The sequence below is a fragment of the Stegostoma tigrinum genome, chromosome 7 (genome assembly GCF_030684315.1).
Source record: "Stegostoma tigrinum isolate sSteTig4 chromosome 7, sSteTig4.hap1, whole genome shotgun sequence".
Taxonomy (NCBI): Eukaryota; Metazoa; Chordata; class Chondrichthyes; order Orectolobiformes; family Stegostomatidae; genus Stegostoma; species Stegostoma tigrinum.
Genome location: NC_081360.1, coordinates 54,818,553 through 54,835,919, shown reverse-complemented (window position 1 = coordinate 54,835,919; position 17,367 = coordinate 54,818,553). Strand labels below are relative to the sequence as shown.

At 41.6% G+C, this 17,367-nt stretch overlaps 1 protein-coding gene across 7 annotated transcripts in view; it reads right to left on the bottom strand.

Annotated features, from left to right (window-relative positions):
• galnt13 (UDP-N-acetyl-alpha-D-galactosamine:polypeptide N-acetylgalactosaminyltransferase 13) overlaps nt 1-17,367 on the bottom strand; it is a 406,679-nt gene that overhangs the window by 83,280 nt on the left and 306,032 nt on the right. For 2 of the 7 annotated variants that reach the window (XM_048533834.2, XM_048533836.2), the window contains exon 12: nt 14,009-14,117. The exons of the other annotated variants lie outside the window; for them this stretch is intronic. In XM_048533834.2, coding sequence (XP_048389791.2) covers nt 14,009-14,117 — 109 coding nt within the window. The remainder of the gene's footprint in view (nt 1-14,008; nt 14,118-17,367) is intronic. 7 annotated transcript variants of the gene reach the window in all.

Here is a 17,367-nt window from a genome sequence, read left to right as displayed (position 1 = left end):
CTAGTCGTGAATGGTAGTAGGCAATTCAATGACTCACTGGAATTAGTAATTATCTCCATCCTCAAAGATGGTGGAATCCCAGCACATCAATGCAAAAGATAAGGTTGAAGCAGTCAGAAAACTTCAGCCAGAAGTACCAAATGGATGATCCACCTTGACCTCTTCTAAACATCCCGAGTATCACAGATACTAGTCTTCAGCCAATTTGATTGAGTCCGTGTGATATCACGAAATGGTTTGATGTACTGGATACTGCAAAGGCTTTGGAAACAAACACAAACTGTGCTCCAGAACACGTCACAGGCATAGCTGTTCCAGTACAGTTACAATACTTGCATCTATCTGACGACATGGAAATTGCCCAGGTATGCCCTGCACATACAAGGCAAGATAAATCTAACCTGCTGATTAAGCCGTACACTCCCACCCTGCCCCGTCAGACTGCTCTTGATCATCAGTAAATTGATGGAAGGTTTCATCAACAGTGCAATCAAGCAGCATCTGCTCAGCAATAACCTGTTCAGTGATGCCAGTTTGGATTCCATAAGGGCCATTCATTTCCTGAACCATTACAACTTTGGATCAAACATGGATAAACGAACTGAATTTAAGACAGTAAAATGTGAGGCTGGATGAACACAGCAGGCCAAGCAGCATCTCAGGAGCACAAAAGCTGACGTTTCGGGCCTAGACCCTTCATCAGAGAGGGGGATGGGGTGAGGGTTCTGGAATAAATAGGGGGAGAGGGGGAGGCGGGCCGAAGATGGAGAGAAAAGAAGATAGGTGGAGAGGAGAGTATAGGTGGGGAGGTAGGGAGGAGATAGATCAGTCCAGGGAAGACAGACAGGTCGAGGAGGTGGGATGAGGTTAGTAGGTAGGGGGGTGCAGTGCCACAAATAATGCCACCCGAAGGTTGCAGGAACAGCAACTCGTATTCCGCCTGGGAACCCTGCAGCCTAATGGTATCAATGTGGACTTCACCAGTTTCAAAATCTCCCCTTCCCCCACCGCATCCCTAAACCAGCCCAGTTCGTCCCCTCCCCCCACTGCACCACACAACCAGCCCAGCTCTTCCCCTCCACCCACTGCATCCCAAAACCAGTCCAACCTGTCTCTGCCTCCCTAACCTGTTCTTCCTCTCACCCATCCCTTCCTCCCACCCCAAGCCGCACCCCCATCTAACTACTAACTCATCCCACCTCCTTGACCTGTCCGTCTTCCCTGGACTGACCTATCCCCTCCCTACCTCCCCACCTATACTCTCTCCACCTATCTTCTTTTCTCTCCATCTTTGGTCCGCCTCCCCCTCTCTCCCTATTTATTCCAGAACCCTCACCCCATCCCCCTCTCTGATGAAGGGTCTAGGCCCAAAACGTCAGCTTTTGTGCTCCTGAGATGCTGCTTGGCCTGCTGTGTCCATCCAGCCTCACATTTTATTATCTTGGATTCTCCAGCATCTGCAGTTCCCATTATCTCTGAATTTAAGACAGTGATGCCCTTGACATGAAGGCTGCATTTGATAGAGTGTGGCATCAACGAGCCTGAGCAAAACTGGAGTAAATGGGAATTAGGAGAAGAGGTCTATGCTGGTTGGACTCATACCTGGCACTTAGAAAATGACTATGATTGCTGGAGGTCAGTCACATCAGCTCCAGTATATTTCTGCAGGAGTCCCTCAATGTTGTGTGCTGGGTTAAACATCTTCAGCTGCTTCATCATTGACCTTCTCTCCATCATAAGTTCAGAAGTAGGAATGTTTGCCAATGACTGCACAATGTTCAGCACCATTCATGACTCCTCAGATACTGAAGCAGTCCATGTTCATATGCAACAGGTCCTGGACAATCTCCAGGAAAGTTGGAAGGTAACATTTGTGCCACACAAATAGCCAGGCAATGACTATCACCAATACATAAAATCTAAACACAATTTAACTACCGTTTCTTGATATTCACTCATGTTATCATCAGTGAATCTCTCACCACCAACATGCTAGAATTTGCCATTGACCAGAAAAAGAACAAGGCTTTGTGTATAAATACAGTGGCCACAACAGCAAATCTGAGGCTAGGAACATGCAATGCATGACTCAACTCCTGATTCCTCAAAGCTTGTCTGCATCCTGGACACTACCCAGGACAAAGCAGCAGAGGTGACTGGCACCACATTCACAAACATCCACCCCACCCACCACCAACATTCAGTAGCAATAATGTGTCTGATCTACAAGATGTATGGCAGAAATTCACTGAGGCTGCTTGGATAGCACTTTCCAACCGACAACCACTTCTTTCTAGAAAGATATTGGAATCCACCATCTGCAAGTTCCTTTCCAAGTCACTCACTATCCTGATGTGTAAAGGTATTGTCATTCCTTCAATGTTTTTGCTCAAAATCGTACAATTTTCTTGCTAACAGCATTGTTGATCCCCCTACAACACATGGACTGCAGCAGCTCAAGAAGGCAGATCACCACCACTCTCTCAAGGGAAGCAAGCGACGGGGTATAAACGCTGGTGCAGTCTGGTACCACTTCACACAAATGAGTTATAAAAAACTGTTTCTTTCTTTATTGATGTTATCTAGCCTGCTAAAAATTTTCAGCATTTTCTGTTTTCATTTCTTACGTTATTCAGCATTGACAATACAGTAGCATTAAAATTGCTCTAGGTGCTATATGTAGCGGCATTATAAATATGCTGTGAAGATTTCTTTGGTTCAGTATTTATTTAAAAATCGACTTTGTCTAAAGATCAGAATTATTGGCATTGATCTATCAAACACAACATAGCAAGAGGAAATCTTGGCAGTGGACTTTATTTATAATTTTTATTATTGATAGTGATAATAAGCTCATTACTTAACTGTAAACAGACACTAAAATTGGGACCTTCATAGACAGTTTTAAACAACAAAGCCGAATTAATTGAAAAGGATGAGTCGTTGTATCACATAGTACAGAATTTCAAAACTAAGGTTATGTATAGTAAACAAATAATCATTAGTAATTTACTTCTTTAAAACTCTAAATACCAGGGATGATAAAGTATTGAAATTATGTTGATCAGTTGGATATCTCATTGTCATAAATTTTATGACAAAGAAGGTTCATTGCAACCTAAGTATTGAATGTGTAAAACTAGAGGGAGGATTACCTAGAAAGAAGAAATATTTTAATAGACATTGAGTACTCACAGATAATGAGGAAACAAAAATAATTGAAGGTAGACTTGTCAAATTCAGTACTAAACTATTCTAATTGTTACAGCTGTATGAAAGCACATTTGTAGAAGCAGGCCATTGGAACTGAGTAAAACTTTTTAAAAAATCCACTCTGCAGAAATATATTTTATTATTCAAAAATGTTTTGATGAGACAATTTCACCAGTTACAAAAAGGGTTCTTTGCCCATGTGTAGCTCATCACAATTTCTAATTAAATATTTTTCAGTGGGCCTGAGTTTCTCTATCAATTTTTTTTGCATTCCTTGAAAAAAAATCAGTTGCGGGACATGGGTGTCACTGGCTGGGCCAGCATTTATTGCCCGTCCCTTGCTGACTTGCAAAGGTGCTGATAAGCTGCCTTGTTGAGCCACAGCAATCCACAAACTGGCAGTATGAAAACAGTAGATAATAAAATGTGAGGCTGGATGAACACAGCAGGCCCAGCAGCATCTCAGGAGCACAAAAGCTGACGTTTCGGGCCTAGACCCTTCATCTGATGAAGACCCTCTCTGATGAAGGGTCCAGGCCCAAAACGTTAGCTTTTGTGCTCCTGAGATGCTGCTGGGCCTGCTGTGTTCATCCAGCCTCACATTTTATTATCGGATTCTCCAGCATCTGCAGTTCCCATTATCACTGATACAGTATGAAAATAGTAAACTGGATTACCAATAGCAATTTTAAACAAAGTTCATGGAAGTCACAGCTCTCAATTGTTATCAAGATCTCTACTTAGAAAAAGTACATTTGCTGCAAAATAATTACAATTCAGAGACACACAGGAAGGAGGACCCTTTGAGCCTGCTCCACCATTCAATATGACGGGGCCCGGTCATTCTACTCAGTACCCAGTTCCTGCTTTTGTCCCATACCCTTTGATCCCTTTAGCCCTAAGAACTATATCTAACTCCTTCTTGAATACATTCAATCTATGGCCTCAACTGCTTTCTGAGGCAGAAAATTCCATTGTCTGGGTGAAAATGCCTTTTTTCTTTTCTCAGTCCTAAATGGTCTACGGTGTACCTTTCGACTGTGAGCCTGTTTCTGGGCTCCCTGGTAATAGGGTAAATGCAGGAAGGATGTTCCCAATCTACAAGATCTGAATAGCAATTATATCTCTCAAAACATTAACTCCGTTTCCTTCTCCACAGATCCTGCCAACTTACTATAAATAAGTTATCGCTAGATTATACAGTTATTACTAGAACACTTGAAAAAGTGTAAAGTGGTGACGAAATGTGTGTGCATTAGCACTTTGATGGGAATGCAGATTTAGAGGTACTGTGGAATATATGAACAAATATTCAGGTAAGGGGAGAATTTCAGAAAAACCTATCTTAAAACATAATCCTATGTGCCTGTATTCTATTTGAGAAGTATATACCTGAATCATTTCAAGCGTGATCACTCTTCTAGTCAGAAATTGCCCTCTTTGCAAATCATAAGCAGACCACAGCTTAGCAATAATAATATAACTAAATTACCAAAAAAATTACCATTACCGCAAGCAATTACTTTGGTATATATCCAGCATTTCAAAATATTAGCAAATAATTTAACAACAATCCAAACCCTTATCCAAACATGTAATGAATGTGAGAGATACCAGGAACTGCATATGCTGGAGAATCTGAGTAACAAAGTGTACAACTGGATGAACATAGCAGGCCAAGCAGCATCTTAGGAGCATGTAATGAATGTATTGTTCAAAGTGCTGCTCTTCAAACACATTGAACTTTGGGTTTCTTTGATATTTGTACTCAACCTTCACTTCAGGGTTGGTTTCTGCAATAAGAAGCCTCTAAATGAAATTTAGCTTTCCACAGACCTAAATGAAAAATGCAAATATAATTTCAATGCTGATGTTGTAGCTGTTAACATATTAGCAGGAACAAAAGACTGGGTAGCTAACAGGAAACAAAGAGAATTCTTAAATTTTCTGTTTGGCAAGATGTAAAGCATGGTATGCCACATGCACTAGTCATGGCTTCTTGACTACTTTCAATCTACATCAATGACTTGGATGTAGGGACAAATGCATGATTGCAAAATTTGCTGAAGACACAAAGATAGGTTGCAGAGCAAACATAAACAGAAGTTGCTGGAGAAACTTGGCCGATCTGATAGCATCTGTAAAGAGAAAACAAAGTTAATGTTTTACGTGAGGTGAAACCTCTTCAGAACCCATTCTGAAGAAGTGTCACTAGACTCAAGATGTTAATGCTGTTTTGTCTTGACAGATGCTGCCACACCAGATGAATTTCTCCAGCAATTTCTGTTTTTCTCAGGTCTCAGCATTTACAGTTCTTTGTTTTCAGTTGCACAGTAAGATATGAAAACAATATAAGGAGTTTGCAAACAGAGATAGGTTAAGTGAATGGATAAAACTTAGCAGATGAACTATAATGTGGGAAAATGTGAAATGTCCACTTTGTTAGGAAGCAGCATATTATTTAAATGGAAAGAGATTGCTAAATTCTGTGTTGCAGGGGTATCTGTAGTCCTGGTACACAAAGTTAGTAATGGGTACAGCAAGTGATTAGGAAGAAGAAATGGAGTGTTGTTCTTTATTACAAAGAAAGTGCACCGTATAGGTAGGAAAGTTTCATCACACTGCAAAGGATATTAGTAGTGGTATCACCAGCGTACTTAGTACAACAACTGGTCTTCATTTAAAGAAAGAACAGAATTACATAAAAAGTGTTTCAGCCAAGTTCATTTGATTGATTCCTGGATCAAAGGATTATCTTGTGAGGAAACATTTGGTCTGTATTTATTGTCAATTAGAAAAACAAACAGTGATCATATTAAAACATGTAAGATTAAGAATGAAATTGATAGAATAGATGTCAAGAGGCTGTTTTCTTCTTAAGGAAGGAACAAGAAATATAGGACACAGTTTGACAGTAATTGGGCTTCTATTTAAGATGAAGATGAGATAGAGATCGAGCGTCATTAATTTTGTGGCATTCTCTTCCCCAAGAAGTAGTGGAGACAGGGATGTGGATATTTTTAAACGCAAAGTTGGACAGATTCTTAACTAACAAAGAAGCCAAACGACATAAGCAGTAGGCAATGAAGTGAAGTTCAAGCCATGTTCCTGTGCAATGGCAGAATAGGCCAAGAGGCTGACTATCCCACTCCGACTACTAATTTGATACTCATAATTGGTGAATAGAAGCAAGTTAATCACAAGATAAATGAAAGCTATTAATTGGTTACTCAAGTGGAAATGGCAGGCCAAAGCAGCTACATTCATCATTTGTTGTGAGTTAAAATATTTAATTCCAAAGTGCTTTTCTTTATAATTTAATAATATGCAAAACAATTTTGATCTAAATTTATAAAGCAACTGATTGACTACAAGTATTGATTGTGAGATTGTTATGACTGCATTTCTGCAGCTGAAGTCATTGCTGGAGGCACAGGACTAAATTGGCCGAGGTACTACTGCAATTCACAGTGCAGTGGACTTCTAAAAATCAAATCACTGTATTAGCTGTTGTTGTGACAAACAGTGAATTCAAATATTTTTCCTGTGAATTAAATTTGTATCTACCATTCAAACCTTAGTATTTGCAGCAATTAGTTTCACTAATTCCTGTCTGCAAATGTATTTAAAAATATATTTCCAAAGATTTGAGGGCAGATATCAATGGTAGGCGTTTGAAAGCACAGAAGTATTACAGTGCAGAAAGAGTTCATTCACCCCATCATGCCTGCACCAGCTTATTAAATGAGCATCATTACAGTTTGCTAATCTCTTGCATTTTTTTCCCCCACACCCTTCCAAAAAAATCATCCAATGCTGTCTTGAATATCTCAATTGAACCTGCCTTCACACATTTCCAGACAGTGCATTCCATTTTTCTGACTATTTGACTGGTGAAAAGATTTTCCTCACTTTCACATATCACTTTAAATCTATGTCCTCCTCGTCATGTTCCATTTATCTACCATGTTCAGCCTGCTCATGATTTTGAAAACTTCTGTCATATTTCCTTTTAGCTTTCTTCTCAGCAAGGTGAACTGTCCCCATTTTTTCAAATCTATCCTCATAACGGAAGTTCCTCATCACTGGAAACATACTTGTAAACTGCTTCTGCACTCTCTACAATGAATTCACATCCTTGCTATAATGTGGAGCCCAGGACTAAGGCCTAATAAGTTCAACATGACATCCTTTCTCTTGTTCTCTATATCCCTGTTAAAAAGGCCAACAATATGGGCAGCACAGTGGCTCAGTGATTAGCACTGCAGCCTCACAGCATCAGGGACCCAGGTTCGTTTCCAGCCTTGGGCAACTGTCTGTGTGGAGTGTGCACATTCTCTTCGTGTCTGCATGGGTTTTCTCTGGGTGCTCCAGTTTCCTCCCACAGTCCAAAGATGTGCAGGTTAGGTGGATTGGCCATGCTAAATTGCTCGTAGTGTCTAGGGATGTTTAGGTTAGATGTGGGAAAATGCAGGGTTATAGGGGAATGGGTCTGGGTGTGACGCTCTTCAGAGGAGCAGTGTGGACCTGCTGGGCTGAATGGCCTGTTTCCACACTGTAGGGATTCTATGATACCGTATCCTTTACTTACTGCTCTCATTATCCATTGACCATCATTCTCCTACCTATTACTCAGCCAATTTTTCATCAACATTGTTACTGTCCCTTTTATTCCATATAACTTTCCTGCCAAGTTTATTGTGTGACATTGTATCAAGTGCCTTTTGAAAGTCCATGTGCACCACATTGACAGAACTACCCTCATGGAGTCTTTCTGTTACCTCTTCAAGAAACTCTAGGAAGTTAGTTAAACACGATTCTCTCTTTAGAAATGCATGCTTATTCTTTCTAACCAACCCACCTTTTTCATACAAATCCTAGCTGTGTCAGGAACAATCATCTCCGGAAGCTTCCCTATCACTGAAATTAAACTGACTGGACTGTAAGTGCTGGGTTTATCCTTTCAACCTTTCTTGAACAAAGCCACCATCATTTGAATTTTCCATTCTGCCGGCACCTTCCAGAGTCTCGGGATGAATGCCAGTGTCCTTGCAATTTCCACTCTTACTTCATTCAAAATCTTTGGATGCATCTTGTCTGGTCCTGGAGCATCATCAATTCTCAGTACCAACAGTCTATGCAACACTTCTCCCTGTTCAATTTTTAAATTGTTCTAAGGGCTGAGTTTCTTCTGTAGGCGGAGCCCGGGCAGCATCCCTCCTTGGTGAAGACAGATGCAAAGTATTCATTTAATACCTCAGTCATACCCATGCTCATGCCTCAGGTGATTCAAGCCTCCTTTGTCAATCAACTGTCTTTCTCTCTCGTTGGGCTCTGTCCTATCGTTTATTCCCTACACCACCCACCTCCCCATCTCCTGCATATAATCTGACGTTTTCCCAGTCACCATCAGTTCTGAGGAAGGGTCACCAGACCCGAAACTTTTAACTCTGTTTTCTCCTCCACAGTTGCTGCCAGACCTGCTGAGCTTTTCCAGCAACTATGTTTTTGTTCCCGATTTACAGCATCCGCAGTTGTTTTGGTTTTTATTAAGGCTCAGATCTAAGCTCTGCAGTCCTGCCACATCCACATCCAATGACAGTGGGCAATTAAAAACCATGGAGTGCAGAACTGCACAAAAATTCACATCCTCAAAGATGGGGGCGCCTAGGATATCAGTTCAAAAGATAAGACTGAAGTATTTGCATTCTTCTTCAGCCAGAAGTGCCAAGTGGATGATGAATGTTGGCCTCCTCCTGAGGTCCCAGCAACACAGCTCCCAAACTTCAAACAATTTGATTCACTTCAAAAGGATATGAAAAAAATAGTTTAAGATGCATGATACTGCAAACAATCTGGCAAAAGTACTGAAGACATGTACTCCAGAACTAACCATACTCCTAGCCAAACTGTTCCAGCACAGCTACAATACCAACTATCCAGCAACATGAAAAATTGCCTAAGAATGTCCTAAAACCAAAGAATAGAATAAATGTAGCATGGCTGATTACTGTGCTATCAGCATACTCTCAATCATCAGCAAAGTAATGCAAGGGATTTCCAATGGTGCTATTAAGTTGCACTTTAACCTGCTGGCCGATGTTCAGTTTAGGTTGCACCATTGCCCACAGCTCCTGGCCTCATATATTCTCGTTAGTATCCTCACCACCCATTTCAGACTCAATCTAGCAGCTATGTTCTTGTGACTCCGGGAACTCAGCAAGTAGTACCAATTCAATCTTGCTGATAAACATTAAAAATACCCACTGAATGTTTATTCCATGCACTTTCCACCCTCAGAGCTTATTCCAAGTGGTATTCAACATGGAAGAGTATTGAATCATCAGAACAGCAGGAGCTTAACTCCACAGGGGAGGTGAGAATCAATGTCCTCAATATCAAACCAACATTCGACTGAGAACACCAAAGTGCCCTAGCAAAACTCCAGTCAATGGGAATCAGGGGGAAAAAGTCTCAACTGGCTAAGAAAGATAGTGCAAACGGTGATGTGTGGCTGTTTGATGTCAACCATCTTGGTCATGTGAATCACTGCAGGTGGTCCTCAGGGTAGTGTACTAGACACAACCGCCTTCAGCTGCTGCATCAATGAGCTTGCATCCATCATCAGGTCAGAAATGCATTTGTTTGCAAAATGTTCAGCACCATTTGTAACTCCTCAGATCTTGAAACATCCCATATCTATATTGGGCAACATCCAGGCTTAAGCTGAAAAATGCCAAGTAATGACAATCTCTCCTTGTTGTTCAATGGCATTATAATTGTTGAATCCTCCACTATCAACATCCTGGAGATTTTTATTGACCAGGATCTGAACTGGACTACCCATATATATAAGAGCAGGTCAGAGGATAGGACTTCTTGAGTGAGTGACTAACCTCTTGACTCAAAAAGCCTACCTACTATCTACAAGGTACGACTCAGGAGTATGATTGAAAATTCTCCACTTGCCTTGATAAGGACAGCCCCAACAATGCCCAGGTTTAACACCATTCAGAAACAAAAAGGCCAATTTCATTTCTTCCCACTCACCAAGGTTCACATCAAATCCCTTTACTGGCAACACACAGTTGCAGCAATATCCACCATATATAACAGGCACTGCAGTGGTCAACTAAAGCTCCTACAACAACACCTTCCAATCCATGTCTAAGGCCACCTAGAATGCAAGGTCAGCAGATACATGGAATACCACCCACCTCTCAAAATTACACAATTTCCTGACTTGAAACCATTTCACAATTTCTCCAACGTTGCTGGATCAAATTCCAGGAGTTTCCTTCCTCAAAGCAGTTTTGCAGTGGTTAAAGACAATTCACCATCACCTTCGCCAGAGCAATTAGGAATGGGCAATAAACGTTAGTCTGGCCAGCAATGCTGAAATTCCACAATCAAATCTCCTTAACAGAGATTGTACACCCTGTGGGAGGCACTTCCCTCCAAGTTAGCCAAGTGGCTGGGCAAAAGGACTTTCAGGGAGGTTGTCTAGCTACTGAGGAGCGAGTGGCCACACCTTTCACAAGACAGTGCTATATCCCAGTGACTGTAATAGTCTCCACTTGTTCAGGTAGTTCCAAATGCCAATGGGCTTAAAAGGTTACTGTTGCACTTAATTTTTTCCACGTCTGGCTCATTCCAGGCTGCTTGTGGAGATCTCAGCAGGATCTTCAGAGTGCAGTACATCACCGCATATAGGTCTTCCAAAGGTGCCATGTTCAAGAGCATATCAATATACCTCCTTCACAACAAACAACGGTGGTGTGGAAAAAGCCAGCGGATTTGAAGTCAGGAGTCATTTTCCACAGGTGTAAGGGACCATTGACTGCCCCATGCAACCAAATCATGAGATAGGCAACCAGGGGCTTTCATCGACAGCAAAGCATGTTGCTTCATAAATGTACAGATTATGTACAGCCACAATCGAAGAATTATGCAAGATACTTAGGAAGTAGTCAGAGTGCACATATCATAAGCCAGATAATGAAATGTGAGGCTGGATGAACACAGCAGGCCCAGCAGCATCTCAGGAGCACCAAAGCTGACGTTTTGGGCCTAGACCCTTCATCAGAGAGGGGGATGGGGTGAGGGTTCTGGAATAAATAGGGAGAGAGGGGGAGGCGGACCGAAGATGGAGAGAAAAGAAGATAGGTGGAGAAGAGAGTATAGGTGGGGAGGTAGGGAGGGAATAGGTCAGTCCAGGGAAGACAGACAGGTCAAGGAGGCGGGATGAGGTTAGTAGGTAGGAGATGGAGGTGCGGCTTGGGATGGGAGGAAGGGATGGGTGAGAGGAAGAACAGGTTAGGGAGGCAGAGACAGGTTGGACTGGTTTTGGGATGCAGTGGGGGGAGGGGACGAACTGGGCTGGCCACCTCCATCTCCTACCTACTAACCTCATCCCACCTCCTTGACCTGTCCGTCTTCCCTGGACTGACCTATCCCCTCCCTACCTCCCCACCTATACTCTCCTCTCCACCTATTTTCTTTTCTCTCCATCTTCGGTCCGCCTCCCCCTCTCTCCCTATTTATTCCAGAACCCTCACCCCATCCCCCTCTCTGATGAAGGGTCTAGGCCCGAAACGTCAGCTTTTGTGCTCCTGAGATGCTGCTTGGCCTGCTGTGTTCATCCAGCCTCACATTTCATTATCTTGGATTCTCCAGCATCTGCAGTTCCCATTATCACTGATATCATAAGCCAGAGATGTTTATGGGCATAAATGCTTTGAATGGATAGATGCTCAGAACACAGAGCTTCAGTGTCAATACAAGGAAAGCCATACAGTAATAAGGGCTATCTTTCAGCAGATAAGATTCGGAGGGCTGCATAAATCAAGTAGGTGTTTCAAAAGGCACTGGCTTGGTAGGCACTCCAGTGGTACACTGCACAACTTGGGCCTCCAGAAACAGGAAACCCTATGTGAGGAGGAATTGAAGTAAACAGCCTGGTCGTCTGATGAAGAGTCAGAGGAAGAGGAGGGTGAGCCACAATAGACCCAGGGAATGTCTGGACACATGAGAAATGGGAAATTCTGATCATCATAAGATCTAGCAGCTCCATTTATCCAACTCAATATCACCTTCATGAAGCTTCTTCCTGCTCCGTGTTGCTCAATGAAACGACCATAAGTAGCATATATGGGTATTGTTACTCAACCAAGTAATGTCCATCTGCACACAGATGCATATAATCGTAGGTTCATTTAAAGAATATCATAGAAATTCATATCCATCCACAGATACAATGAGCAAATGCAGCCAGATAATGTATGGAAAATAACAATTATGTATGTATACTGTAACTTAGTCATGATTAAATCTCCAGAATTAAGAAAGACACCCATCTGTGACCAATGGACAGTTTTCTTCATTTTCTGCTGTGTGCTATAGTGTGTGCATGTGTAGACAGACTGTTGATCATTATGTCCCCTTGCCTAAGACGGCTTTTGCAGTCATACTTTGATCGTCTGAATCTATGAGGTCCATGGCTTGGTGGTAGTCTCCTAAGCTGTGGTACGTGGTTCATCTCTCACTGTGGGCCTCCAGAAACAGGAAACCCTATGTGAGGAGGAATTGAAGTAAACAGCCTGGTCCTCTGATGAAGAGTCAGAGGAAGAGGAGGGTGAGCCATGAGCTGAATGAGACTTCAGGCTCTCCATATCTCACTTGTCCAGGCTCTGGTGCTCAGAGATTAGATACAAAGCAATAGAGTGCAAGGCAGCATGCATATCCAAGAAAACATCATTGAGCCTCTAGCTTTAGAAGGTCATAATAGTCACTAGTCTCTGAATGGAGAAATCCATGGGATCCGATAAAGTGATGATGACAGTGCTTGTGACCTGGTAGGACTCTACCACTTTTCATGCAGAATGCGCACAATTGTCTGAATCTCTGTCATATGTCCATGCACTTTGCACTGTACATCTCGTTTGAGGTGCCTGGAAGATGACTCCAGAAATCTGTCATCCAGCTGGGTCAGCATCACAGTCATTGCTAAAACATCTCATGCTGACAGGTTTCATCTCCAATGCCTTGGAGCGCACTTAGCTACTAAAGCTGCATCAAGGTTTCCCACTGAATTACAGGTATCTGCACTGGTACTGGGTGTGGAAAATGAATGTCAGGCTGTAACCATTGAGGTGCCCAATTACATTGCCACTGCTCAGCCACATTAAGTTCCACCCAATTGTGTTAATTAGCAATTACTGTCTCTTTTGGCAAGCTATGATATACTTTATCACCTTTGTTTTCCAAGAAGGGGGGGAAAACTGAAAGGTCTTAACAGGTGTCAGCCAATGCTATGTTATTTTTGGATGGAAGTGTTTCTGCTATGATTCACTATTTGATACTGCCCTCTTTTCCAAAGGAGGCCTGTTTTCCATTTGATGGCATACTTCAAATATAACTTCCACCTTTTTTATTAAATTCAAAGCACCAAATACGCTCATTTACCCTTTTCTCAGTAAGCAAACGTCACAGCAATTTGATTTGTAAAGATCCCTGAAATTATACTCTAGGAAGACGACCGGTTAACCAGATGATTTGCACGTAGTTCAGAACATGCTCGCAGCATCCGAAGAAGGGTAATACCCGAAACGTTCACTGCCCCATTCTCCCAAATGCTGCTTGGCCTGCTGTGTTATTCCAGCCTCCTGTTTGACTACCTGCAGCATCTGTTGGGTTCCCATTCCACGAGGTTGACTTTGTATCTGTTTCAGCACCCTGCCCCTGACAGTGTAAGACATGGCACACCACCGCTGACAGAAACAGCTAGGAAACCAACCCGGGTTGCTGACAACAGGCAAAGGGTGTGCCTTTGGGCCGTCCGTCCGTCCATCCATCCGTCCGTCCATCCATCCATCCATCCATGAATGTATGATTACTCCAAAGAACTAAGATATTTAAGAAACCATCATTTTAAATCCAACACATTTGAAATAAAACTCAATGTAAAAATATTGACTATAGGTTGTCTCCGTTCTCATTTAGGAATTCATTTTATTGAGTTAAAACTGTAAAATATCTAGAATAGACATGTTTAACTGGAGACTTTTCAGTTTCCATAGCAACCTTAGCCACGCAACAGATTGAGAGCTTGTTTCTAGTGCCTGAGCACATTTTCAATGTTTATTTGGACGAATTGTTTTGAATTTATCAAAGGGAAGAAGGCAGCCATGCCGAAAGTGGATGTTTCAATAAAGCTAAACTCAGTGGAGTGAGAAGGGAGCAGGGGTATGGAAGAATTGGTGGCAATTACAAGTGTATAATTAATATAAATTTTATTTGTAGAAGCAAAAACATCAAATTCTAAGCAACTGAATTTTTAAATTCCATGTTCCTCAATGTTCAAAGCCCAAACATTCCTTCAGGCAAAGTAGCGAATCAATTGCACTTTGTTCAATTTACTATATTGTTTGTTATTCACTAGGTGGTCTGTTTTAGATTGGGATGACTGAAAGCAAATTGGGTGACCACCTTACAAAGCATGTCCATTTAGCTTCAGTTTGAAGTCATAACTCAGAGCTTTTTGTGGCCTGACATTTTAATTTTGCACCTTCCTCTCACCATGACATTTCTGTCCAATCGCATTATTCTGGTAAAGAATGATGTGACCTTTGCAACTTCACCCTTCAACTGGGCACTTGACAGTCTCCCAGAAACAACGAGTTCAATACGTTCAGACCATAAACTCTGCCCCTTTATGTTTTACATTGTTCGTTTCAGTTTTTATCTTATTCTTGCTCTTCACACCTTCTGTGGGCAAATCTCTTGTTCCAGGAGGTTTAAAACGACAGTAAAGTTTAGAAATGAATGTCCTCCCAAACTAGAGCTTGATTTTGGTGTATAGGAGATCAGTGCAGTATGAGTGAACTCCAAGAATTAAATTAAAAGATGAGAAAGCAGTGTCGGTTGGGTTATCAAATTTAATTAAGGCAAAGTTTGATAATTTTTTGAACAACAAGGGAGCTGGAGATTATGGGATGCACACCAGAAAGTGGAGTTGAGATCATAACCAGAGCAGCCGACTTCTAGTTGAATTATGGAACAGGCTTGAAGAGTTAAATGGCCCACTACTGCTCCTAAGACCTATGCTCCTATGTTTTTTTTCTTTTTGGCCTCGTCACACTCACCCTTTGCTCAAAAGGTATGACACTTCTAACACTTTCTCAGTTCCAATGTCAGTGACTTGAAATGTTTAACTTTGTTTCTCTCTCTGCAAATGCTGGTAATCTCATGAATATTTCCATCATTTTCTGCATGATTTTTACATGTTTATTTAATGGTGTACACTGTATTAACACCAGAGTGATACATTTACAATAAATGTCGCCAAAGTTCTATGGATAATAAAGTTACTCGTTCATTAGAGTGAGATGATTGGTGGTGGTTTAACCTGAAGGTCACTGCACCTCAGGTGAGAGGAGAGTCCTTCATGGTAACCACAGCTGGTATTTTCCCAAAGACTTAACTGAAATATAAAAAATAAATTGCTGTGGAACAATTTAAAGATCCGATGTACATGTGTAAGTACTGCCATCTGGTGGTGTAATAGAATATCTCACCCTCGTGATTTGTAGCAAATTCATTCCTCATCATAGTTATATACAACATGAATTACTGCACAAGTAGGTAAAACAAAAAAAAATCAATCTTAGAAAAACAGAGTCAAACATTTGGTTAGCTTTTTTGCAGCAACATAATTATGCATTTAAAATATATACACACAAACACACATTCCTGCAACGTGGCTCATATTAAGAAACTTGGTCTGGAGAAGATTTTGACAGGATGGAATATATAAGTTTTTCAATGGAGACCACAGGTACTTTCAAATTAGTTCGAACAGTTTGGAGGAATTGACAGGGGTGAAACACATTGTGGTGTAGAAGCTTTACTGAGTGGAGGTAGACTTGTAAATGTCATTGGACCTTTTGTTATATTGCTCAGTAAGTTCTGTCTTCATTTGATCTCAGTGTCTGCCTTATTCTATTTTCACAGGCTGCCTGTCTCTTTCATGCCCTGACCCCTTTGTCTTTTTTCATTCACCACACCTGTAATGTCACCAATCATTTCATCTTCCCTTTTTTATTCCCTAATTTCCCTCTCCTTTTGCACTACATTTCCCTTTGTCATTCCTGTTCTTTCCTTATTCACAGGCTCTGTGTTGCCCAGATGATTTTTTTAATCTACTTTCTTGACTAAAATTTAAGAATAAAGTCACGAGCAAGAGTTAAAAAGTCAAAATCTAAGGAAGTCACATTAAAAGAGGTTGAAATGAGTATATATTGTTTAAATGGTTGATTATGTCAGATAAACTCTAGGAGAAGAGGGAATTGGGAAAGGGAAGAATGAGGGAAAGATAAAAGGTGGGGATGGGAGAATTTTGCCAGATTGCCAGGAAGTAGGTTTTAGAGGTGGCAAGCAAGCAAGCAAAATCATTAAACCTGCATTGTGCTGGATCCAGTGTCCTCCTGCATTCATTGGAGACAGCTGCTGTACAACACTGGCAATGCTCCCGGGTGTGGCAAGAAGCCAACCCAGCATTTTAAATGGGCAGTTAGTAGGACAATGCAGATTTGATAGTGTCACAAAGGCCCCAGCTGAATGTGAATCTTAGCTACTCAGCAGTTACATATCATGAGGTCAGAAAACATGAAAATAAGATGCAATCAGGTCATTAGTGCCAGTGGCAGGCTTAAGGGCATCCATAAACAGAGGCTCACCATTGCATGAGGAGCTCCTGCAGGCTGCTCTGTTACATTGTTCAGGATGCAAAGATTACTGCTGCTTTCCACAAACCGATTTCACAGGCATTTCAGTCAAACCCTGTGAGGTATTTGCATCAGCAACACTGTGACAATTTTCCAGCCATGAAGCCTTCCCCTGCTGCCCGGTTGATTTTCTATTTAAAAGACTAAAATTGAAGAGTAAAGTAGCTCTGCCATCATTTTCAATGGTATCCCTAGAAACACCCTGAAGATTGTCTGGAAAATGATTCAGGGGTTTGTGCTGCTCTAATGGCTTATTTATGGCTCCATTTCACACCTTTGCACAGTACCTCACGGAAAAAAAAGCACAACTACTTCTTGTGACCGAGAGAGACAGAGACAGAAGGAAAACACCTGCTGTGGAGAAGCAAAA